This window comes from Mus musculus, chromosome X (genome assembly GCF_000001635.26).
Source record: "Mus musculus strain C57BL/6J chromosome X, GRCm38.p6 C57BL/6J".
In the NCBI taxonomy this organism is placed as follows: domain Eukaryota; kingdom Metazoa; phylum Chordata; class Mammalia; order Rodentia; family Muridae; genus Mus; species Mus musculus.
Genome location: NC_000086.7, coordinates 9,959,429 through 9,985,064, shown reverse-complemented (window position 1 = coordinate 9,985,064; position 25,636 = coordinate 9,959,429). Strand labels below are relative to the sequence as shown.

The 25,636-nt window shown below is 38.0% G+C and overlaps 1 protein-coding gene across 18 annotated transcripts in view; it reads right to left on the bottom strand.

Moving 5' to 3' along the window:
• The window catches only part of Sytl5 (synaptotagmin-like 5), a 251,243-nt gene that overhangs the window by 13,800 nt on the left and 211,807 nt on the right, over positions 1-25,636 (bottom strand). For all 18 annotated transcript variants that reach the window (XM_017318467.2, XM_011247463.3, XM_011247469.3 and 15 more), the window contains 3 exons: positions 24,873-25,051; positions 23,233-23,332; positions 21,313-21,474 (listed from right to left, as the gene is read on the bottom strand). In XM_017318467.2, the coding sequence (XP_017173956.1) occupies positions 21,313-21,474; positions 23,233-23,332; positions 24,873-25,051 (441 nt within the window). The remainder of the gene's footprint in view (positions 1-21,312; positions 21,475-23,232; positions 23,333-24,872; positions 25,052-25,636) is intronic.

Below are 25,636 nucleotides of genomic sequence, written 5' to 3'. Positions count from 1 at the left end.
GTCCAAACACAAGCCTTCCTTTGCATAAAATACACATATCAGATAGTAATAAAGAGAATAGTGTTATTTGGGCAAACACAACTCTTCTTTGCCATAATAGGGCTCTCATGTGTGGTTTAAAAGTGAGGACTATGACTGGTTCAAATATAAGTCTTTATTTGCATAAGATACTTACTTCAGATACTGGTAAAAAAGTGAATACTGTGATTGGTGAAGGCGCATTCCTTTATTTGCCTAAAGTGAAGTACTCATAGTACTGCACTTATGAGTGGTTTAAAAGTGAGTGCTATTATTGGTTCAAATGTAAGCCTTCATTTGCATAAAACAGTATCTTCTGACAGTGATAAAATCAAGAATTCTGTGATTAGTGCAAACACAGTAAGACTATTATTACTTGGCTAAAAATAAGTACATTGATTTAAATAGCCTTCATTTGCATAAGAGGCTTGGTTTTAACTGGTACAAAACACTCTTTGGATTGGTCTTGCATTTGCATTGAATGATTACTTCTGTATGTGATCAAATGAAGAATGTTGGGATTGGTACATACAGAGGCAACCTTTTGCATAAAAAAGCCATTGTAATTACTTTAAAGTGACTGTTGTGATTGGCCCAAATAGGGGCCTTTGTTTGCAATGAATGCTTCCCTCTGTGTGTGATCAAATGGAGAATGCTGTGATTAGTGCATTCACAAACATTAATTTATAAAGCAAGGCCATTGTTTCTGGATTAATGTGAGGGTTGTGATTGGTCCAAATAGAAGCCATCATTGCATTGAATACTTACTTCTTTGTGTGATGGTATGCACAATGCTGTGATTGATGCATACACAGACATTCATCTGCATAGCAAGGCCATTGTGACAGTTTTAAAGTGACTGTTCTGATTGGTCCAAAATAAAGTCTTCATTTGCATTGAATGATTACTTCTGTATGTGATCAAATGGAGTATGCTGTGATTGGTGCATATAGAGACCGTCATTTGCATAGCAAGTCCATTCTGCCTGTATTCATGTGAGTGTTGTGATTGGTTCAAATAGAAGCCTTCATTTGCATTGAATGCTTACTTCTGTATGTGATCAAACGCAGAATGCTGTAATTGGTGCATATACAGACAATCATTTGCATAGCAAGGCCATTGTGTTGTGATTAATGTGAGTGTTCTGATTGGTCTAAATAGAATACATCACTTGCATTGAATGATTAGTTCTAACAATAATCAAATGAAGATCCCTGTGATTGGTGCATACACAGATATTCATTTGCATATAAAGGCCATAGTGAAAGATATAAAATAAGTGCTGTGATTGGTCCAAATACAAGCCTTTATTTGCATTGAATGCTTACTTCTGTATGTTATCAAATGAAGAATGCTCTGAATGGCACATATATAGACATTCATTTGCATAGCAAGGCCATTGTGACAGGTTTACAGTGAGTGTTTTGATTGTTGCAAAAACAGTCCCTCATTTGCATTGACTGATTACTTCTGTATGTGATCAAATGTAAAATGTTCTAATTGGTGCATTTGCAGACCTTCATTTACATACCAAGTCCATTGTGACTGGTTTAAACTGAGTGTTGTGATTGGTCCAACTACAAGCCTTCATTTGCATTGAATGATTATTTATGTAGTGATCAAATGGAGAATGCTGTGATTGGTGCATACTTAGATCATAATTGCATAACAAGGGTCTGGTTTAAACTGTGTGTTGTGATTGGTGAAAAAACAAGCCTTCATTTGCATTGACCAGTGAAGGATATGTGAGACCTGGGCTAGGTCAGGTAAAGCTGATTGATAAATTATTTAATTGGATCAGGGAAAAGTTCATTCCAAACTTGATCTAGAGTGAGGTCAAAGGGAGTTTATAAAAGAAGAGAGTTCATGGCCACACATCTGGGACTGATATTATGGGTTTGAACATGTTTTATGGTTGGCATGATGGTGGTAAAGGGAAGAACTAAAATTCCTAGGAAAGGTGGCTTGTATGTGGCTTAGTCATTAAATTTTCTAAACAAATTTTTTTTTTCAAAAATTGTAAAGGTGTAGGTGAGCTAAAGAGAACAGTAAATCAATGTGCTTGAATAACATAAAATTATATAGTTTATAAGCAACTGATAAGATTTGGTTGACAAAATTCAAACATGTACATAATTCTATGGCCATGTTTTTAAGAGGAAAGAAACATAGGAGGCACTGACCATACTCACTGTAATAAGGCTAGTTGAGTCATGGTTCAGTGACATAGAAAAACCATGCTTATTTAATGGTTATTTTGAAATCTGTAAGTAGTTTAAGTGACTCTATTGGTAAAGATTTGATCTTCAAAGCTAATGAAATTTAAAACTCATTGTCTAACGTGTATAGAGTTCCATAACTATGTCTTCTCAGAAACAAACAAACAAACAAACAGAATCAGAGTCGACACTGGCCATATTCTCTGTGGTAAAACTAGTAAGGGCAGGTTGACTCGTGCTGTGGTTGTTTTTAAACAATTTTATCCTTCCATTTCAGGTAAGCCCTCCAAACACAAAGGAAGAAAAGGTGCAAGGCACTGGAACATCAATGAATAACTTAGGAAGGCAGTTCAGATCTTATTTCTGGTATGAGAAGTAGGTTACATTTGGTTACATATCTCTAAGTCTGTTCACATGGTGGCAGGTATAAATACTTTAAGTGTCCAGAAGAAATGGGGAATCATATAAGTCCTAATTAGCATTCTCTAATACAGTTATTTTGAAATGGAAATTATCTGGTAAGTAATCTACATAGAATTAACCATGTTATACCTAACTACATGGAATCTAACTTTTATTTGTTATTCTGGTTGTTTGTTTTCTATACTTTCATAAGTGAACTATAAATGAAGGCTCTAATCATGCCAAACACATGGACTACAAAGAACTTGTATAAGTTTTACCTCAGCTTATGTATTTCTCCATTAATGTACTTTGGAAAGTAATCTTACTTTCAGAAAACAAACTGCATTTTATTTGGTTTAAAATGGCCTCTTATTGCTCTTTGTTATGTAAACACTGAAGATAAGACCTGCTACATCCACTCCAGTATAGTCTGCTTGGTAGCACTAAAGCCTGAAAACAGTCATGAGGAAAAGAGTTTCAAGGAAACTTTGCCTCCTGGAACCTTGGCATTCCCATAGCACGTATACTCAAACCCTGTCTCCGAGTTAGTCTGATGTATGGATCTGTGTGCTTTCTTGTACTATAGGTGCTTCCAAGAAATGATTTTTACAAGTACTTAATCAGGTTAAATTTTACTCCCACCCTCTACTTTCTTGATTATTTTGTTCCCCTTTCTAAGTAGGACTGAAGAAACCACTCTTTGGTCTTTCTTCCTCTTGAGCTTCATGTGGTCCATGAGTTGTATCTTGGGTATTCCACACTCTTTTCCTAATACGCACGTATCAGTGAGTACATATTATATGTGTTTTTTTTTTTTTTTGTGAATGAGTTACCTCACTCAGGATGATATTTTCTAGATCCATCCATTTGCTTGTGAATTTCATGAAGTCATTGATTTTAATAGTTGAGTAGTACTCCATTGTGTAAATGTATCACATTTTCTATATTTATTTCTCTGTTGAGAAACATGTGGGTTCTTTCCAGCTTCTGGCTATTATAAATATAGTTGCTATGAACATAGTAGAGCATGTGTCCTTATTACATGTTGGAGCATCTTCTGGGTATATGCCCAGGAGAGGTATAGCTGGATCCTCAGGTAGTACTATGTCCAATTTTCTGAGGAACTGCCAGACTGATTTCCAGAGTGTTTTCAGTAGCTTGCAATCCCACCAGCAATGGAGGAGTGTTCCTCTTTCTCCATATCCTCGCCAGCATCTGCTATTACCTGAGTTTTTGATCTTGGCCATTCTGACTGGTGTGAGGTGGAATCTCAGTGTATTTTTGATTTGCATTTCCCTGATGACTAAGGGTGTTGAACATTTCTTTAGGTACTTCTTGGCCGTTCGACTTTCTTCAATTGAGAATTCTCTGTTTAGCCCTGCTCCTCAATTTTTAATAGGGTTATTTGTTTCTCTGGAGTCTAACTTCTTGAGATTTTGTATATATTAGATATTATCCCTCTATTAGATGTAGGATGGGCAAAGATCTTTTCCCAATCTGTTGATTGCCATTTTGTCCTATTGACAGTGTCCTTTGCCTTACAGAAGCTTAGGAATTTTATGAGGTCCCATTTGTCCATTCTTAATCTTAGAACATGAGACATTGGTGTTCTGTTCAGGAAAATTTCCCCTATGTACATGCGTTCAAGATTTTGCCCCACTTTCTTTCATATTACATTCAGTTTATCTGATTTTATGTGGAGGTCCTTGATTCACTGGGAGATGAGCTTTGTACAGAGAGATAAGAATGGATCAATTTGCATTCTTCTACATGCTGATTGCCATTTGAACTAGCACCATTTGTTGACAATACTGTCTTTTTTCCCACTGGATGGTTTTAGTTCCTTTGTCAAAGATCAAGTGACCATAGGTGTATAGGTTCATTTCTGGGTCTTCAGTTCTATTCCATTGATTAGCCTGCCTCTCACTGTACCAATGCCATGCAGTTTTAATCATGATTGCTCTATAGTACAACTTGAGGTCAGGGATAGTGATTCCCCCAGATGATTTTTTCATTGTTGAGAAAAGTTTTTGTTGTCCTGGGTTTTTTGTTATTCCAAGTGAATTTAAGAATTGCTCTTTCTAACTCTATGTAGAATTAGATGGAATTTTAATGGGTATTGCATTGAATCAGTAGATTGCTTTCATCATCTTGATGAAAGCCATTTTGACTATGTTATTCCCGCTAATCCACGAGAATGGGAGATCTTTCCATGTTCTGAGGGTTTTTTTGTTGTTGTTGTTGTTTTTAATTAATTAATTTATTTCTTCAAAGACTTGGAGATCTTGTCATATAGATCTTTCTTTGGTTTGATTAGGGTCACACAAAGATACTTTATATTTATGACTATTATGAAGTGTGTTGTTTTCCTAATTTCTATCTCAACCCAATTATTCTTTGAATAGAAGAAGGCTACTGATTTGTTTGAGTTAATTTTATATCCAGTGACTTTGCTGAAGATGATTATCAGGTTTAGGAATTCTCTGGTGGAATTTTTGGGGTCACTTAAGTATAGTATTATATCATTTGCAAATAGTGATATTTTGATTTTTACCTTTCCAATTTGTATCCCTTTGACCCTTTGTTCTCTAAATGCTCTAACTAGAACTTTGAGTACTATATTGAATAGGTAGGGAGAGAGTGGGCAGCCTTGTCTAGTCCCTGATTTTAGTGGGATTGCTTAAGTTTCTCTCCATTTAGTTCAATGTTGGCTACTGGTTATATGTATATTGCTTTTGCTATGTTTTGCTATGTTTATGGGATTTGAATTCCTGATCTTTCCAAGACTTTTAACATGAAGGTATGTTGAATTTTGTCAAATGATTTCTCTGCATCTAATGAAATGACCCTGTATATTTTTTTCTTTGAGTTTTGTTATGTAGTAGATTATGTTGGTGGATTTCTGTATTGAACTATCTCTGCATCCCTGGAATGAAGCCTACTTAATCATGATGAATGATCATTTTGATGTGTTCCTGGATTCAGTTTGTGAGAATTTTATTGAGTAGTTTTGCATCAATACTCATAACGGAAATTAGTCTGAAGTACAATTACTTTGTGGTGTCTTTGTGTGGTTTTGGTATCAGCATAACAGTGAACAATTGGGTAGTGTTCTTTCTGTATGTATTTTGTGGAATAGTTTGAGGAGTATTGGTATTAGGTTTTCTTTGAAGGTCTGATAGAATTCTGCACTAAACCCATCTGCTCGTGGGATTTTTTGATTGGGCGATTTTTTAATGACTGCTTCTATTTCTTTAAGGGTCATGGGACTATTTAGATGGCTCATCTGATTCTGGTTTAACATTGGTATTTGGTATCTCTCTAGAAAATTGTTCATTTCATCAACATTTTCCAGTTTTGTTGAGTATAGATTTTTGTAGTAGGATCTGATGATTTTTAAAATTTCCTCCATTCTGTTGTTATCTCTCCCTTTTCATTTAGGATTTTGATAGTTTGGATACTGTCCCTGTGCCCTCTGGTTAGTCTGACTAAGGGTTTATCTATCTTGTTAATTTTCTCAAAGAACCAGCTTCTGGTTTTGTTGATTCTTTGTATAGTGTTTGTTTGTTTGTTTCTACTTGGTTGATTTCAGCCCTGAGTTTGATTATTTCCTGTTGTCTATTCTTCTTGGGTGAATTTGCTTTTTTTGTTCTGGAGCCTTCAGACACGCTGTTAAGTTGCTAATTTATGTTTTCTTCAGTTTATTTTTAGAGGCATTCAGAGCTGTTAGTTTGGCTCTTAGTATTGCTTTCATTGTATTCCATAAGTTTGGATATGTTGTGTCTTCATTTCCATAAAATTCTAAAAAGTCTTTAATTTCTTTCTTTATTTCTTCCTTGACCATATTATAATTGAGTAGGGCATTGTTCAGCTTCCTTATGTATGTGGGCTTTCTGTTGTTTTTCTTGCTACTGACACCAGCCTTAGTCTGTGGTGATCTTATAGGATACATGGGATTATGTCAATCATTTTGTATTTGTTGAGGCCTGTTTTGTGACTGATTATATGGTTAATTTTTGAGAAGGTACCATGAGGTACTGATGAAATATCCTATAGATATTTGTTAAATCCATTTGATTCATAACTTCTGCTAGTTTCACTGTGTCTCTGTTTAGTTCCTGTTTCCATGATCTGTCCATTAATGAGAGTGGGGCATTGAAGTTGCCCACTATTATTGCATGAGGTGCAATGTGTGCTTTGAGCTTTAGCAAAGTTTCTGTTATGAGTGTGGGTGTCCTTGCATTTGGAGCATAGATGTTCACAATTGAGTTTTCATCTTGGTGGCTTTTTCCTTTGATGTATATGCAGTGTCCTTCCTCATGTGTTTTGATAATTTTTAGTTGAAAGTAGATTTTATTTGATATTAGAATGGCTACACCAGCTTGTTTCTTGGGACCATTTGCTTAGAAAATTTTTTCCAGCCCTTTACCCTGTGGTAGTGTCTATCTTTGTCACTGAGGTGTGTTTCCTCTATGCAGCAAAATGTTGGGTCCTGTTTACATATCCAGTATGTTAGTCTATGCCTTTTTATTGGGGAATTGAGTCTATTGATATTAAGAGATATTAAGGAATGGTGATTGTTGCTTCCTGTTACTTTTGTTGTTAGAGGTGGAATTATGTTTATGTGGTTCTCATCTTTTGGGTTTGTTTGACTTTTCTTTCGATGTGTTCTATGGTATCTTCTGTCCCTGAGATTCTCTCCTGTATCTCTTGCATTCTCTTTTTGATGCTTTCATCTATGTCTCCTGATCTTTTTCCTGGGTTTTCTATCTCCAGGGTTATCTCCCTTTGTGATTTCTTTATTGTTTGTATTTTCAATTTTAGATCCTGGATGGTTTTGTTGAATTCCTTCACTTTTGTGTGTGTGTGTGTTTTACTGTAATTTTTAAATGATTTTTTTTGTGTTTCTTCTTTATGGATTTCTTTTACCTGTTTACATGTGTTCTTTTGTATTTCTTTAAGGGAGATATTTATGTCCTTCTTAAAGTCCCCTATCATCATCATGAGATGTGATTTTAAATCAGAGTCCTGTTTTTCAAGTGTCTTGTGGTTTCCAGGTTGCTGTGGTGGGAGAAATGTGTTCTGATGATTTCAATTAGCCTTGGTTTCTTTTTCTTCTGTTCTTGCTCTTCCCTCTTGCCATCTAGTTATCACTGGCATTAGCTGGTATTGCTTTCTCTGTCTGTGACATGTTGCTCTTATAAGCCTGTTGGTTAGCACTCCTGGAAGACCAGTTCTCTCTGGGAGAAATTTGGATAACGAGAGCTGGGCACAGGGTGAGTTCCAGTGTGCAGACAGATGCTGCAGGAAATATTAAAAAAAGAAAGAAAAAACTGGGGCCCTTCTGTCCCTTCTACTTCTTCTGCCAGGACCTTGCTGCTGAGGCAGGCTCCAAGTTGATCTGCTCCAGTGAAGACACCACATTCTGGTACATCCTAGAGGACCTGTTGCACTCAGAGAAGTTGAGGACCCTCTGCACTCAGAGCAGTTGAGGATTTGCTGCACTCAGAGCACTTGAACAATAGCTTGACTGCTCCACTGAAGACCCAACAGTCTGAAGGCCTCCCAGGAGATCTACTGCAGCAAGGGCAACAGATCAGCAGCTTCTCTGCCCCGTGAAGTGCCTCCAGTTGGAACCTTTCACCAGTGGTCTGATACAGCCAGGGCCACAGGCCTACTGGAGACCCAGACCAACAAACACCAGAAATATTCAGATGGCGAAAGGCAAGCACAAGACCATAAGCAACAGAAGCCAAAATACATGGGAATCCCACCACAACATCCCTGAATACACCAACAGACCTGAAAACCAGGAATCTGTCCTAAAATCCTATTTTATGAAGATAATAGAGTCCTTTAAGTCGGATATCAATAATTTACTGATTGAAATACATGAAAACACAGGGGAAAAAGGTGAAGGAAATGAATAAAGCAATCCAAGACCTAAAAGTGGAAGTAGGAACAATAAAGAAAACACAAATGGAGGCAAACCTGGAAATGGAAAACCTAGGAAAGAGGTCAGAAATTCCAGGTGTAACTATTACCAACAGAATACAAGATATTGAACAGAGAATCTCAAGTGTAGAAGGTACAGTTGGAGAGATTGACAAAACTGTCAAAGAAAATTCAAAATATAAAAAATATTCCTGACCCAAACCATCTAAGAAATTCAGGAAACAATGAAAAGACCAATTCTAATGATAATCAGAATGCAGGAGAAGGAAGATTCCTAACTCATTTTCATGTTATGATTACTTCTGTATGTGATCAAATGGAGAATGCTGTGATTGGTTCTTATAGAGACCATCATTTGCAAAGAAAGGCCATTGTGTCTAGAGTAATGTGAGTGTTCTGACTGGTACAAATACTAGCCTTCTTTTGCACTAAATGATTACTTCCTTATGTAATCAAATGGAGAATTCTGTGATGGGTGCATTCACAGACCTTCATTTGTATAGCAAGGCCATTGTGACTGGTTTAAACTATGTGTTGTGAATGGTGGAAAAACAAGCCTTCATTTGAATTGGCTCCTTAGTTCTCTATGTGATGAGATGGAGAATGATTTGATTGGTGCATACAGGTACCTTCATCTGCATAGCAAGAACATTAGTCCAAATACAAGTCTTCATTTGCATTTTATGATTACTTCTGTATGTGCTCAAGTGGAGAATGCTTTGAATAGTACATATATAGACATCCATTCGCATAGTAAGGCCATTGTGACAGGTTTTAACTGAGTGTTGTGATTGGTCCCAATAGAAGCCATCATTTGCATTGACTGCTTACTTCTCTATGTGATAAGATGGAGTATGTTTTGATTGGTGAATACAGAGACCTTTATTTGCATAGCAAGGCCATTGTGACAGGTTTAAAGTGAATGTTCTGATTGGTGCAAAACAAAGCCTTCATTTGCATTTACTGGTTACTAATAAATGCAATAAAATGGGGAATGTTGTGATTGGTACATACAGAGACCATCATTGTGTAACAAAGCCATGTGTCTGGATGTGAGAATTCTAACTGGCACAAATGGAATGATTACTTATGACAGTGATCAAATAAAGATCACTGTTATTGGAGCCAATAAAGACTATCATTTGCATGAAAAGACCATTGTGACTGGTGAGTGCTGTCATTGGTCCAAATACAAGCTTTCATTTGTATTGAATGCTTACTTCTGTACGTGACCAAATGTAGAATGTTGTAATTGGTCCATATATAGACATTCATTTGCATAACAAGGCCATTGTGTTGTGATTAATGGGAGTGTTCTGATTGGTCCAAATAGAAGACATCATTTGCATTGAATGAGTAGTTCTAACACTAGTCAAATGAAGATCTCTGTGATTGGTGCATACACAGACATTCATTTGCATATGAATGCTATAGTTAATGATATAAAATAAGTGTTGTGATTGGTCTAAATACAAGCCTTTGTTTGCATTGAATGCTTATTTCTCTATGTGATCAAATGTAGAATGCTCTGAATGGCACATATATAGACATTTATTCGCATAGCATGGCCATTGTGACAGGTTTACAGTGAGTGTTTTGGTTGTTGCAAAAACAGCCCCTCATTTGCACTGACTGATTTCTTCTTCTTCTTCCTCTTCTTCTTCCTCTTCTTCTTCTTCTTCTTCTTCTTCTTCTTCTTCTTCTTCTTCTTCTTCTTCTTCTTCTTCTTCTTCTTCTTCTTCTTGTTTTTCGAGACAGGTTTTCTCCGTGTAGCCCTGGCTGTCCTGGGACTCACTCTGTAGACCAAGCTGGCCTCGAACAGACAAATCCGCCTGCCTCTGCCTCCCAAGTGCTGGGATTGAAGGCGTGCGTCACCACCGCCCACCGACTGATTACTTCTGATCGTGATCAAATGGAGAATATTGTGATTGGTTCTTAAAGAGACCATCATTTGCAAAGAAAGGCCATTGTGTCTAGATTAATGTGAGTATTCTGACTGGTCCAAATTGAAGCCATCATTAAACTGAATGCTTACTTCTGATAGTGATCAAATGAAGATTCCTATTATTGGAGCATATAAAGGCCATCATTTACATAGAAAGGCCTTTGTGACTGGTTTAAAGTGATTGGTGTGACTGGTCCAAATACATGTCTTCTTTTGCATTGAATGAATGATTACTTCTGTATGTGATCAAATGACGAATGTTGTGATTGGTTCATACAGAGACCATCATTTGCAAAGAAAGGTCATTGTGTCTAGATTAATGTCAGTGTTATGATTGGACTAATAGAAGCCTTCATTTGCAGTGAATGCTTACTTCTGTATGTGATCAAATAGAGAATGGTGTGAAAGGTGCATGTATAGGCCTTCATTTGCATAGCAAGGACACGGTGTCAGGTTAAATTGAGTGTTATGATTAGTGCAACAACAAGCCCTCATTTTCATTGACTGCTTGCTTCTGTATGTGATGAAATGGGAATGTTTTGATTGGTACATATAGAGACTGTCATTTGCACAGCAAGTTAGGGTGAGTGATATGAGTGGTTCAAATATAAGCCTTCATTTGCCATGAATACTTAACTTCTATCATTGAACATGTGGAGAAATTTTAATTGGTGCAAAAATATTTTTTCAATTGTAATGTAGTTTTTTTGTGGCCACTTTTAAAGTGAGTTCTGTGATTGTTCCACATCTAACACTATTGTGACTTGGCTAACAGTGCTTTGATTGATAAACATAAACCTTTATTTCCACTAGAGACTTGGTTTTATCTGGGCATAATGCATAGTAGGGCTTCTATGAATGGTTTAAAAGTAAGTGGTGTGATTAGTTCAAATACAAAACTTCATTTGCCTGAGACGCCTCCAGTCACTTGCAAAAAGCTGGCATTCTCATGATTTTTAAAAACAGTAACCTTCATTTGTCTGAATGATTTTAATTACTGGTATGTATGTTATTATGCCATATTTGTTGTAAGCAGAAATTTATTCACATAGAAGTCTTGCTGTTACTAGTGTAAGACTGATGATGCTTCAGTTGGTTCAACACAACTTTGTATAATAGACTTGCTGTGATTGATACAGAATGAACTGGCAAGAAAGGACAGTGCTATGTTCAGTTCCAACATAAACTTTCATTTGTGTGAAAGTTTTCTTGTCACTTGAGGAAAACATAGTTCTGTGATTAGTATCAAGATATTTATTTGCATGAGACGTTTTTGATTGGTCCAAATGTTCTGTGCCCGTTTTTCCCTATAGAAGCAAACTGTTGTATGCATTAGGTGAGCCAAGTGGTAAATCTCCTTATGTTATCTCCCATGGAGATGCAATATTAAATACAATGAAAATATTCTCTCAATTTGTTCTGTTTTTGCCTACATTTAGTAGAGAGGGCTAAGATGCAAGGAAAGAGGCTGCAGAGCCAGTGGAGTAGCAGTGACTACAGAGGCAGCAGAACATCCTTTGAGAAACCAGCAGAAAGAGCCAGGAAAGTAGACAGCTACTTGGCATCTGAGGAGGCATCGATGAGTGGAACGAAGGGCAAGCAACAAATGTAGCCAAGAGGCTAGCTGTGTAGGTTGCTGCAATACAAGTGACACAGCAAGACCAGTGGCCAGCAGCAGCAGCAGCAGCAGCAGCAACCACAATAACAACGGTGAGACTGTGGCAATAGATGCATCCTGAGCAGTCGCCATACTAATACAAATAGTTGAACAGTTTGAAAGAGGACAAAGGTAATGCCTTTGTATGTAAAATAAAAGAAGCAGAAAGTATAGAGAGCTGCAGTTTAAGAAGAATGGAAGGTCTTAAAGAGCCAGAGAAAGGAAACTGCCATTATTATTCACTCGAAGGGTTCCATAGGAATATCTTTAGCACATAAGCTTCTTACATATCCATACATAGGCATACAGCACAATTGTAAAGCAGTGAGAAATTTTGATATGTAAGTTGTAGTGTTAGTTATTGACAAGGGCAGAAAAGTCTAGAGTCCTTGGGCCCATGTAAGATTTATAACACTTTTGTAACTGAGGATCAGAGATTCTTTTTTTTTTTAATTTTTTTTAATTAGGTATTTAGCTCATTTACATTTCCAATGCTATACCAAAAGTCCCCCATACCCACCCACCCCCACTCCCCTACCCGCCCACTCCCCCTTTTTGGCCCTGGCGTTCCTCTGTTCTGGGGCATATAAAGTTTGCGTGTCCAATGGGCCTCTCTTTCCAGTGATGGCCGACTAGGCCATCTTTTGATACATATGCAGCTAGAGTCAAGAGCTCCGGGGGGGGGGGGGTACTTGTTAGTTCATAATGTTGATCCACCTATAGGGTTGCAGATCCCTTTAGCTCCTTGGCTACTTTCTCTAGCTCCTCCATTGGGAGCCCTGTGATCCATCCATTAGCTGACTGTGAGCATCCACTTCTGTGTTTGCTAGGCCCCGGCATAGTCTCAGAAGAGACAGCTACATCTGGGTCCTTTCGATAAAATCTTGCTAGTGTATGCAATGGTGTCAGCGTTTGGATGCTGATTATGGGGTGGATCCCTGGATATGGCAGTCTCTACATGGTCCATCCTTTCATCTCAGCTCCAAACTTTGTCTCTGTAACTCCTTCCAAGGGTGTTTTGTTCCCACTTCTAAGGAGGGGCATAGTGTCCACACTTCAGTCTTAATTTTTCTTGAGTTTCATGTGTTTAGGAAATTGTATCTTATATCTTGGGTATCCTAGGTTTGGGGCTAATATCCACTTATCGGTGAGTACATATTGTGTGAGTTCCTTTGTGAATGTGTAACCTCACTCAGGATGATGCCCTCCAGGTCCATCCATTTGGCTAGGAATTTCATAAATTCATTCTTTTTAATAGCTGAGTAGTACTCCATTGTGTAGATGTACCACATTTTCTGTATCCATTCCTCTGTTGAGGGGCATCTGGGTTCTTTCCAGCTTCTGGCTATTATAAATAAGGCTGCTATGAACATAGTGGAGCATGTGTCTTTCTTACCAGTTGGGGCATCTTCTGGATATATGCCCAGGAGAGGTATTGCTGAATCCTCCGGTAGTACTATGTCCAATTTTCTGAGGAACCGCCAGACTGATTTCCAGAGTGGTTGTACAAGCCTGCAATCCCACCAACAATGGAGGAGTGTTCCTCTTTCTCCACATCCTCGCCAACATCTGCTGTCACCTGAATTTTTGATCTTAGCCATTCTGACTGGTGTGAGGTGCAATCTCAGGGTTGTTTTGATTTGCATTTCCCTGATGATTAAGGATGTTGAACATTTTTTCAGGTGCTTCTCTGCCATTCGGTATTCCTCAGGTGAGAATTCTTTGTTCAGTTCTGAGCCCCATTTTTTAATGGGGTTATTTGATTTTCTGAAGTCCACCTTCTTGAGTTCTTTATATATGTTGGATATTAGTCCTCTATCTGATTTAGGATAGGTAAAGATCCTTTCCCAATCTGTTGGTGGTCTTTTTGTCTTACTGACGGTGTCTTTTGCCTTGCAGTAACTTTGGAGTTTCATTAGGTCCCATTTGTCAATTCTCGATCTTACAGCACAAGCCATTGCTGTTCTGTTCAGGAATTTTTCCCCTGAGCCCATATCTTCAAGGCTTTTCCCCACTTTCTCCTCTATAAGTTTGAGTGTCTCTGGTTTTATGTGAAGTTCTTTGATCCATTTAGATTTGACCTTAGTACAAGGAGATAAGTATGGATCGATTCGCATTCTTCTACATGATAACAACCAGTTGTGCCAGCACCAATTGTTGAAAATGCTGTCTTTCTTCCACTGGATGGTTTTAGCTCCCTTGTCAAAGATCAAGTGACCATAGGTGTGTGGGTTCATTTCTGGGTCTTCAATTCTATTCCATTGGTCTACTTGTCTGTCTCTATACCAGTACCATGCAGTTTTTACCACAATTGCTCTGTAGTAAAGCTTTAGGTCAGGCATGGTGATTCCACCAGAGGTTCTTTTATCCTTGAGAAGAGTTTTTGCTATCCTAGGTTTTTTGTTATTCCAGATGAATTTGCAAATTGCTCCTTCTAATTCGTTGAAGAATTGAGTTGGAATTTTGATGGGGATTGCATTGAATCTGTAGATTGCTTTTGGCAAGATAGCCATTTTTACAATGTTGATCCTGCCAATCCATGAGCATGGGAGATCTTTCCATCTTCTGAGATCTTCTTTAATTTCTTTCTTCAGAGACTTGAAATTTTTATCATACAGATCTTTCACTTCCTTAGTTAGAGTCACGCCGAGATATTTTATATTATTTGTGACTATTGAGAAGGGTGTTGTTTCCCTAATTTCTTTCTCAGCCTGTTTATTCTTTGTGTAGAGTAAGGCCATTGACTTGTTTGAGTTAATTTTATATCCAGCAATTTACCGAAGCTGTTTATCAGGTTTAGGAGTTCTCTGGTGGAATTTTTAGGGTCACTTATATATACTATCATATCATCTGCAAAAAGTGATATTTTGACTTCCTCTTTTCCAATTTGTATCCCCTTGATCTCCTTTTGTTGTCGAATTGCTCTGGCTAATACTTCAAGTACTATGTTGAAAAGGTAGGGAGAAAGTGGGCAGCCTTGTCTAGTCCCTGATTTTAGTGGGATTGTTTCCAGCTTCTCTCCATTTACTTTGATGTTGGCTCCTGGTTTGCTGTAGATTGCTTTGATCATGTTTAGGTGTGGGCCTTGAATTCCTGATCTTTCCAGAACTTTTATCATGAATGGGTGTTGGATCTTGTCAAATGCTTTTTCTTCATCTAACGAGATGATCATGTGGTTTTTGTCTTTGAGTTTGTTTATATAATGGATTACATTGATGGATTTTCATATATTAAACCATCCCTGCATCCCTGGAATAAAACCTACTTGGTCAGGATGGATGATTGCTTTAATGTGTTCTTGGATTCGGTTAGCGAGAATTTTATTGAGGATTTTTGCATCAATATTCATAAGAGAAATTGGTCTGAAGTTCTCTATCTTTGTTGGATCTTTCTGTGGTTTAGGTATCAGAGTAATAGTGGCTTCATAAAATGAGTTGGGTAGAGCACCTTCTACTTCTATCTTGTGAAAAAGTTTGTGCAGAACTGGAATTAGATCTTCTTTGAAGGTCTGATAGAACTCTGCACTAAACCCGTCTGGTCCTGGGCTTTTTTTGGCTGGGAGACTATTTATAACTGTTTCTATTTCTTTAGGGGATATGGGACTGTTTAGAAGGTCAACTTGATCTTGATTCAACTTTGGTACCTGGTATCTGTCCAGAAATTTGTCCATTTCGTCCAGGTTTTCCAGTTTTGTTGAGTATAGCCTTTTGTAGAAGGATCTGATGGTGTTTTGGATTTCTTCAGGATCTGTTGTTATGTCTCCCTTTTCAGTTCTGATTTTGTTAATTAGGATTTTGTCCCTGTGCCCTTTAGTGAGTCTAGCTAAGGGTTTATCTATCTTGTTGATTTTCTCAAAGAACCAACTCTTCGTTTGGTTAATTCTTTGAATAGTTCTTCTTGTTTCCACTTGGTTAATTTCACCCCTGAGTTTGATTATTTCCTGCCGTCTACTCCTCTTGGGTGAATTTGCTTCCTTTTTTTCTAGAGCTTTTAGATGTGTTGTCAAGCTGCTAGTATGTGCTCTCTCCCGTTTCTTCTTGGAGGCACTCAGAGCTATGAGTTTCCCTCTTAGAAATGCTTTCATTGTGTCCCAAAGGTTTGGGTACGTTGTGGCTTCATTTTCATTAAACTCTAAAAAGTCTTTAATTTCTTTCTTTATTCCTTCCTTGACCAAGGTATCATTGAGAAGAGTGTTGTTCAGTTTCCACGTGAGTGTTGGCTTTCTGTTATTTTTTTTGTTATTGAAGATCAGCCTTAGTGCATGGTGATCTCATAGGATACATGGGACAATTTCAATATTTTTGAATCTGTTGAGGCCTGTTTTGTGACCTATTATGTGGTCAATTTTGGAGAAGGTACCATGAGGTGCTGAGAAGGTATATCCTTTTGTTTTAGGATAAAATGTTCTGTAGATATCTGTCAGATCCATTTGTTTCATCACTTCTGTTAGTTTCAGTGTGTCCCTGTTTAGTTTCTGTTTCCATGATCTGTCCATTGGTGAAAGTGGTGTGTTGAAGTCTCCCACTATTATTGTGTGAGGTGCAATGTGTGCTTTGAGCTTTACTAAAGTTTCTTTAATGAATGTGGCTGCCCTTGTATTTGTAGCATAGATATTCAGAATTGAGAGTTCCTCTTGGAGGATTTTACCTTTGATGAGAACGAAGTGCCCCTCCTTGTCTTTTTTGATGACTTTGGGTTGGAAGTCAATCTTATCAGATATTAGGATGGCTACTCCAGCTTGTTTCTTCATACCATTTGCTTGGAAAATTGTTTTCCAGCCTTTTATTCTGAGGTAGTGTCTATCTTTTTCTCTGAGATGTGTCTCCTGTAAACAGCAAAATGTTGGGTCTTGTTTGTGTAGCCAGTTTGTTAGTCTATGTCTTTTTATTGGGGAGTTGAGACCATTGATGTTAAGAGATATTAAGGAAAAGTAATTGTTGCTTCCTGTTATTTTTGTTGTTAAAGTTGGCATTCTGTTCTTGTGGCTGTCTTCTTTTAGGTTTGTTGAGGGATTACCTTCTTGTTTTTTCTAGGGCATTGTTCCCGTTCTTGTATTGGTTTTTTTCTGTTATTAACCTTTGAAGGGCTGGATTCGTGGAGAGATAATGTGTGAATTTGGTTTTGTCGTGGAATACTTTGGTTTCTCCATCTATGGTAATTGAGAGTTTGGCTGGGTATAGTAGCCTGGGCTGGAATTTGTGTTCTCTTAGTGTCTGTATAACATCTGTCCAGGCTCTTCTGGCTTTCATAGTCTCTGGTGAAAAATCTGGTGTAATTCTGATAGGCTTGCCTTTGTATGTTACTTGACCTTTTTCCCTTACTGCTTTTAGTATTCTATCTTTATTTAGTGCATTTGTTGTTCTGATTATTATGTGTCGGGAGGAATTTCTTTTCTGGTCCAGTCTATTTGGAGTTCTGTAGGCTTCTTGTATGTTCATAGGTATCTCTTTCTTTATATTTGGGAAGTTTTCTTCAATAATTTTGTTGAAGATGTTTGCTGGTCCTTTGAGTTGAAAATCTTCATTCTCATCCACTCCTATTATCCGTAGGTTTGGTCTTCTCATTGTGTCTTGGATTTCCTGGATATTTTGAGTTAGGATCTTTTTGCATTTTCCATTTTCTTTGATTGTTGTGCCGATGTTCTCTATGGAATCTTCTGCACCTGAGATTCTCTCTTCCATCTCTTGTATTCTGTTGCTGATGCTCAAATCTATGGTTCCAGATTTCTTTCCTAGGGTTTCTATCTCTAGTGTTGCCTCACTTTGAGTTTTCTTTATTGTTTCTACTTCCCTTTTTAGGTCTAGTATGGTTTTGTTCATTTCCATCACCTGTTTGTATGTTTTTTCCTCTTTTTCTGTAAGGACTTCTACCTGTTTGATTGTGTTTTCCTGTTTTTCTCTAAGGACTTGTAACTCTTTAGCAGTGTTCTCCTGTATTTCTTTAAGTGATTTATTAAAGTCCTTCTTGATGTCCTCTACCATCATCATGAGATATGCTTTTAAATCTAGGTCTAGGTTTTCGGGTGTGTTGGGGTGCCCTGGACTGGGCGAAGTGGGAGTGCTGGGTTCTGATGATGGTGAGTGGTCTTGGTTCCTGTTAGTAGGATTCCTACGTTTACCTTTCGCCATCTGGTAATCTCTGGAGTTAGTAGTTATAGTTGACTCTGTTTAGAGATTGTTCTTCTGGTGATTCTGTTACCGTCTCTCAGCAGACCTGGGAGACAGATTCTCTCCTCTGAGTTTCAGTGCTCAGAGCACTCTCTGCTGGCAAGCTCTCTTATAGGGAAGGTGCGCAGTTATCTTGTTTTTGGACCTCCTCCTGGTCGAAGAAGAAGGCCCAAAACAGGGCCTCTCTCAGAAGCTGTGTTGCTTTGGCAGTTCCCAGAAGCTGTCAGCTTCTGTGGTGCAGACTCTCACCTGTGCAGACTAAATTCCTAAGCTCCAGGGAGTCCTGGAACCAAGATGGCGACTGCTGCTGCTGAGGCTGAGGCCGCCGCCTCCCGAGCCAGGTGGACACCTGTCCTCTGGTCTGGATGGTGGCCGGCTGTCTGCAGCCTGCAAAGGGTACTGCCTCATCGGCTCTGTGCTTCCGCCTGTCCCAGAAGCTGTCCGGTTCTCTTGTGCACCCTCTAACCTGTTCAGACTAATTTCCTAGGTCCCACGGAGTCCCGGAACCCAGATGGCGACTGCTGCTGCTGAGGCTGAGGCCGCCTCCTAAGCCGGCGGACACCTGTCCTCTGGTCCGGACGGTGGCCGGCTGTCTGCGGCCCGCCAAGGATGCTACCTCAGCGGCTCTGTGCTTCTGCCTGTCCCAGAAGCTGTCCGGTTCTCTGGCACACCCTCTAACCTGTTCAGACTAATTTCCTAAGTTCTCCTTAGTCCAGGAACCAAGATGGCGACTGCTGCTGTTGAGGCTGAGGCCCAGAGATTCTTTAAGTTTGTCTATTTACAAACTACATTTACAGAATAACGGTTGCGATATCCATGGCATACATGAGAGCCATACTAGAGTTACATGCTTCTGCCATTTACTTCTGTTAAACACCAAGTGATACAACAGCTATATAAAATAAATAAATAGATAAATAAATAAATAAATAGATAAATAAATAAATAAATAAAACAGTGCTTGGCTAGTTTCTTCTTGTCTATGATACTGGCAGAGCAAAAGTAACTGAGATTACTTGTAACAATACTATGTAAAAATGATTCAAGCCATTGACAACTGCTAAGACTGCCAATAGTTTTATGCTAAATCTTTGCATTAAGTTACAAATGCTCAATTGTAAATGATCAAATGGTTCCCATATATAAAAATATCAGAACAACTTTATGATGTCTTCCTTCTCTATCACATTCATTTCAGCCATGTGCTTACTATCATGTAATATTTTAAAAATTTTAAACTTTAGTTCATACAGGCCAAATATAACCCCTAAGATGTTTATAATGTATTTTCACCAACTTTAAGGCTAGTAGTTTAACTCAAAAAGTAAGTTGAATTTAATTTCTAAGTCTCGGCTTCTTCATATATAAAATGAGGAGATCTCACCGCATGGAGTTGTGATGACTAAGTATTAGTACTGACTGCTACCACTGATGGTGATATGGGGAACTTCATTTGAGTATTTTCTCTAGTGTTGTTTACTTTTCCATTAGTACTATTTATTGGGTCTGATTTCTTTTGTGGCAATCTTACCATTAGGACCAGAATATGTGGTAAATGTTTTTGTCCTAACCAATGCATGTTATCTCACTGGTGAGTCTAATGACCAGTTAGGGAAAAGGATAATATAATTAGAATTAAAAGATCCAGGCAGGCCAAAGGTATTGTTTTGACTGTTGGAAGAGGGAAAAAATGGTCTCTTTTTGGACTGCATATACACAGTAGAGAGCTATCACCTACTTATAGCTAATAATGTACAGGTTCAGCTAGGGAAGGAGGTCAACAATATGTGAACCCTGAAATTAAAATCAAAGAATAGAAAGTCAAGGGACTCCAAGGTCTAGTTAAGATGTGCCAATCTGGACCAAGCTACTCATCAATGCAAGTACTCCCAAGCTTTTTATTGCCAACTTCCAGTGTGCCCAATAGAATGCTGACAGACTTACAGAAAATGCTTATTCAAACATGTCAGCTCTCTGAGAGGGAAAAACACTTCAGAGACTCCAGATCTCTGAGCTGGAGCAACAGCTACCATACTAGTGGCTATGTTACAAATTAGAACACCAATGTTTAGGAAATAACTTCCCCAAGATCACATAGGCATTTTGAAGCTATAAGCAAACCAATGCTAATTTCAGTTCAGTTTTTATCAAATGTTTTTTCTTTTTCTTTTTCTTTTCTCTTCTTTTTTCTTTCTTTCTTTCTTTCTTTCTTTCTTTCTTTCTTTCTTTCTTTCTTTCTTTCTTTCTTTCTTCCTTCCTTCCTTCCTTCCTTCCTTCCTTTCTTTCTTTCTTTCTTTCTTTCTTTCTTTCTTTTCTTTCTTTCTTGTCACTACATATAAGGAATAATAACAGGCAGCACAAATATAACTTTTGCATTTTCCTTCTCACTTAGAAATTGACTGTAAATGTGAAGAAAATTTAGTTGTTTGTAATGAATCCAAGCCATTGTTTTTTCTAGGGTTGAGCATGCTATTCTATATTGACATTTTATGAATGCCCAAACTAAAATTATTTTATATAGTGATCACTTTCTCATGTGAGTCAAGGAAACTATTCCTGTTTATGCTGTAAATTGTAAAGAATGAGAAAGAGAGATAATATTTTGAGATTGGTCATGCTCTACAAATTTGTTTTTGATGGCATAAAGACAAAGACTTTCTTGTTCTAATAGGATCATATAGTGTGGTCCTTTTAGCAATTTGTGAATTCTCCAGTGGATAAATGAACTTCAGTAGTAAAACTTCCTCATGTATGATTACATGTCTTCTTACATTATACAGCATGTATCTATGAAGAGCTTCTAAAATGATGGATTTATAACATCTACCCAAATTTTAATAATCTTTTTATATTATTACTCAAAATTTAGAAGCTTCAGCTTCTTCAGGCCTGGAATATTAGTTTGGCTCAAATTTGTCTAATTGTATAGCTGGAAGTATTTCCTACCTTCGGCTGAAGCACAAACCACTCATCACATGGATTTTCAAAGTTCCATGAGTCAAAAGCAATCTCCACCTCTCCCAGGAAACTGTTGCGTCCAAACCGATCATAGTGCCAGACTGAGAGCTGCAGAGTTCTTGTTTCCAGCTGGGTGTGGCTGATGGTATACTACGAATAAGATTGAGAACATCACACTCTGCAAGGAGGGGTCTAATTGTAGAGCAGGTTGAAATTTGCTTCAATAATTTTCAGACCACAGGCATCAGCTATATGAATAAAAAGCCATTCTATTTTTCCTACAATTGAAGTTAGGCTGCAAAAAACTAGGTTATACCTAGTTAATAATTATGTATGTATAAATATATTTATATATTATTATATATTGTTATTTCTATTTATTTATGTGATTTATTGTAGGGGTCAGCAAACTTCAGAGAAAATATGAAAGTGTTAGGTGATAAAGAAACCTCTTTCCAATTTTACCTGTTTGTTTTTGTTTTTCTCTTGTCTACCTTGTAGCTCTAAGTTTAATATAACAATACTCCAACTTTCTTATTCATAATAAAAATCCTTAACTCTGGAAAAGTATTGACATGAGAAATTTGTAGCCTAAGCTTCATAAAGCCCATTGTAAATTCAGAAGTTTAAAAAAATATATCCATAGGTTGAGCAGAAAGTAGGTATTATGGGCTTGCTGTTTCCCCCCAGAAGAATACTAACCAGGGACATGAGCACTATCGTCTCATCTGTTCTTCTGTATATCCATCTGGGTCATACTTCAGACTGACTGATTTCTGAGCTTGGCTTCGTATGTATTCCTGTCCCATCAGTTACTAGCAGATTGACTTTGATGCTTTGCTCCCTGAATTTCTCTGTCACTGTGTTTATATATTCTGCTTGGGCTCATCTTTGCTATCCTATTATGACCACTGGTTTCACACTCAGCCTGTGCTTGTTCATCTTCATTTGATTTGTTTTAATATTGACCCCTGCTTCTGCACATGTTTCTACTGATGCCTGTAGACTACAGGCTTTCTTCTATAACTAACCCATACTGCGATAGACTCTAAAGCCTTTATTCTGTGTATAAGTGCATACATTTTTCCTTGATTAGCAACACATTTTAACATTCCTTTGTCTGTCTCACCAGGCAAGATAAATTCAGAGTGAGAATTGGTTGTTTGTGGCTACCCATAAGAAATAAGAATTTCTTTAGAATTTTGAACCTAAGGTCTTTAACCAAAATACAAACAAGCATTTTCTGAGACTTCTAAAATCTGACCTTACATTGCTAATGTTGTTCATTGACCACACACTTCTATTTAGCCACACTCAGAGATCCTTGTCAGGAACAGTACATAACCCTTGTTAGCAGTGCAATGAATACACACAAAGTGACAGTGTCCCTTCAAGACACCAGGAAAGCAGATTTCTTAAATGTGCAACTTATTTTGTTATAAGATATACTGCTTAGATGTAATTTGTAATTTTAATGGATCATTTCAACTTAAGGTATGACCACAGCCACAGCAGAGGGTGAACCAAGCGGGAATAGTTTACCTTTTCTTTTTCAAAAACTTCTAGGAAATCTAATACCATTCAAATTCTAGTTTTCTAAAACCCTCACACACACACACACACACACACACACACACACACACATACACACACACACACACACGCATGCGTTTTGAAATGGTACATTTAGTTGTTCTTTTCTTTTTGGCTTGTTTGTATTTTGATATAAGGGATGGTCTCAGTCTGGGATGGTCTCATTTTATAGGCCAGCCTTGCTTGGATGTTACTATGCTATCTCAGGCTAGCCTTGAACTCTTAACAATATTCCTGTCCCAACCTTCTTGAGTGTAGTTAATTCTAAATCAATGAAGTTCTACTTAACATGTTCCTATGTTAGCATTTATTTACCTTTAATGTTTCGTTGAATTCTGGATTGGTACCCGTTCTGATTTTGGTCTTACGCTTGTTGTTTCGGGACTTGTCTGGAAGAAGGTATGACTTGACATAACTGTAAATAACAAAAGATAAAAATCATCATTTTTGCAAATATACTCTGCTAGAAATATCCCAGGATTTCAGTTAGAAAAGGGAATGGGTTAGTGGAGAAAAGAGATGGAAATGAAGAGACTTTAGTTTGTACAATCGAATATCATAAATATAATGCTGAGCTTTCTATAAGGAAGGAACAGTGATGAATATTGTTTGAGAACAGGCTTTGTGGGACCACCCAGGCATCATTCCTTTTGATAGTCTTTGGTTTTTACACTGCTGTGTATTTGTTTTGTCAAGTGTAAAAAGTGGCATGGTAACAATACTTAACCCACAAAACACAAGAGGAGCTGTAGTATTGTCCTCCTCCATAAGTGGAAGCTGCTAGCATCGATAGTCTCACAACCTTTTCTAGGGGATATATGTCTCTTCGTTGCCAGTTCTATCTTCTAATGTCAGGGCATAGACTACCGGGGTGAGTGAATGACAGGAAACAATTAAAAGGAAGAAAGGGAAAAATGACAAATTTACAGTTCAACCCAGTACCTTGGCTTGTGCTAGCTAGCTCTTTTAGAAGCCTCTTGGGACAGGGACATCAGAGTAGACAGAGACATGCACAAGATTGAAACATATTTTACCAGAGTTCTAAGGCACATGTGTTAGAATTTCAGATGGTTCCTTTCCATGCTGGACAAATATTTGTCACTGAGCCATTTAAAATCTAGACACTAGGAGGTGAACAAAGTAGTCACACCACTAACTGAGAAGCTATTCGTAATTGATAGATTCAGGGAGAGAGAAAATGGCTTTCTTTGATGCAGTGACACTGGGTATAACCAAATATATTCCAATGGAGGCCTCATGCTCAGGAGTAGTAGACCAACTCCATGTTTTTTGTTTGTGTTTGTGTGTGTTTGTGTGTGTGTGTGTGTGCGTGCGACACTATCTTTTTTCTGAGAGAGAATAAGAACATGAAGTTCATAGGGGTGATCTGGGAATTTTAAGAGGGGAAAGAATGTAATTAAATTATGCAACATTTTTAAACAATCAGCTTGCCTTCACCACGAGTGGCCTCTGTGCAAGCTACAAGTTTGTTACTCCTGAATCATGTCATGGCTTCTTTCTTTCTTTTTTTTTTTTTTCCATTTTTTATTAGGTATTTAACTCATTTACATTTCCAATGCTATACCAAAAGTCCCCCATATCCACCCACCCCCACTCCCCTGCCCACCCACTCCCCCTTTTTGGCCCTGGTATTCCCCTGTACTGGGGCATATAAAGTTTGCAAGTCCAATGGGCCTCTCTTTCCAGTGATGGCCGACTAGGCCATCTTTTGATATATATGCAGCTAGAGTCAAGAGCTCCGGGGTACTGGTTAGCTCATAATGTTGTTCCATCATGGCTTCTTTCAAATCAAGTAACCAAAGATACAAACACTATCTTTAGACTTCAGACGAGCTCTTAATTGAAGGAATCTTTAACCTCTGCTGACAAGGAAGTGTGCATGCAGACAGAGAAGGCAGTTGTGGAGACAGTAGAGGGGCATCCTCCGTGCTTACGCATCTGTCCTCTGTTTCTTTTCATCTCCTGTGGCCAGGTTTCTGCAGCTCTTGACAAAAATGTATAGCCCGCCGGTTTTGTAGCAGTAGCTGATGTGGAGAAGGATCTCACCGGTGACTTTCACGTTGCCATAGTCTCCCGTTTCACTGTAAACACTCATCATGCTGTTAAGGCTAGTCTGGGAAAAAAAAGATGGTAGACATGGCTCAGTGCTATTCTAAAGCTCTAGTCACAGAATCCACCCCCATTAATCAATTCTCATTGCTGTTCTATGTAACTAGCAGGGGAGTCCAAAGCCAGAGAAGAAAGCAAGTCACTAGCTTTGCTTGTTTTGCTTCTGGTACATACAATTCTAACCCGAGAAGAATACCCCATGTAGATCCATTAGGAAAGGAGGCAGGACGTTTGCTGAAAGAGGAAGCATCTCCTTTGGGTTAGCTGAAATCTTTTATGTCTTGTAGTGAGTATGGAGTCATTTAGTGATTTCTAATATAATCTTGTTTCTTTATCCCTGTCACTATCTGCCTTTTGCTGCTAGACTTGAGTGCAATGTGTTTAAACATCTAGAATTTAATGATCAGGAAAAAGAAGAGTTCACTCATTATTATGAGTTAACATAAAAGTGTGTTTCTCTACACTCAAATGGTGAATGTTGTCACTCCTGGAGGAACCACAGCTGCAGCCTTAATAAAGGTATGGCAGGACATTCAATACTCACAAGGCTAACTTTGTAGCTGTGTGGCTACATAGATAGTCCATGACT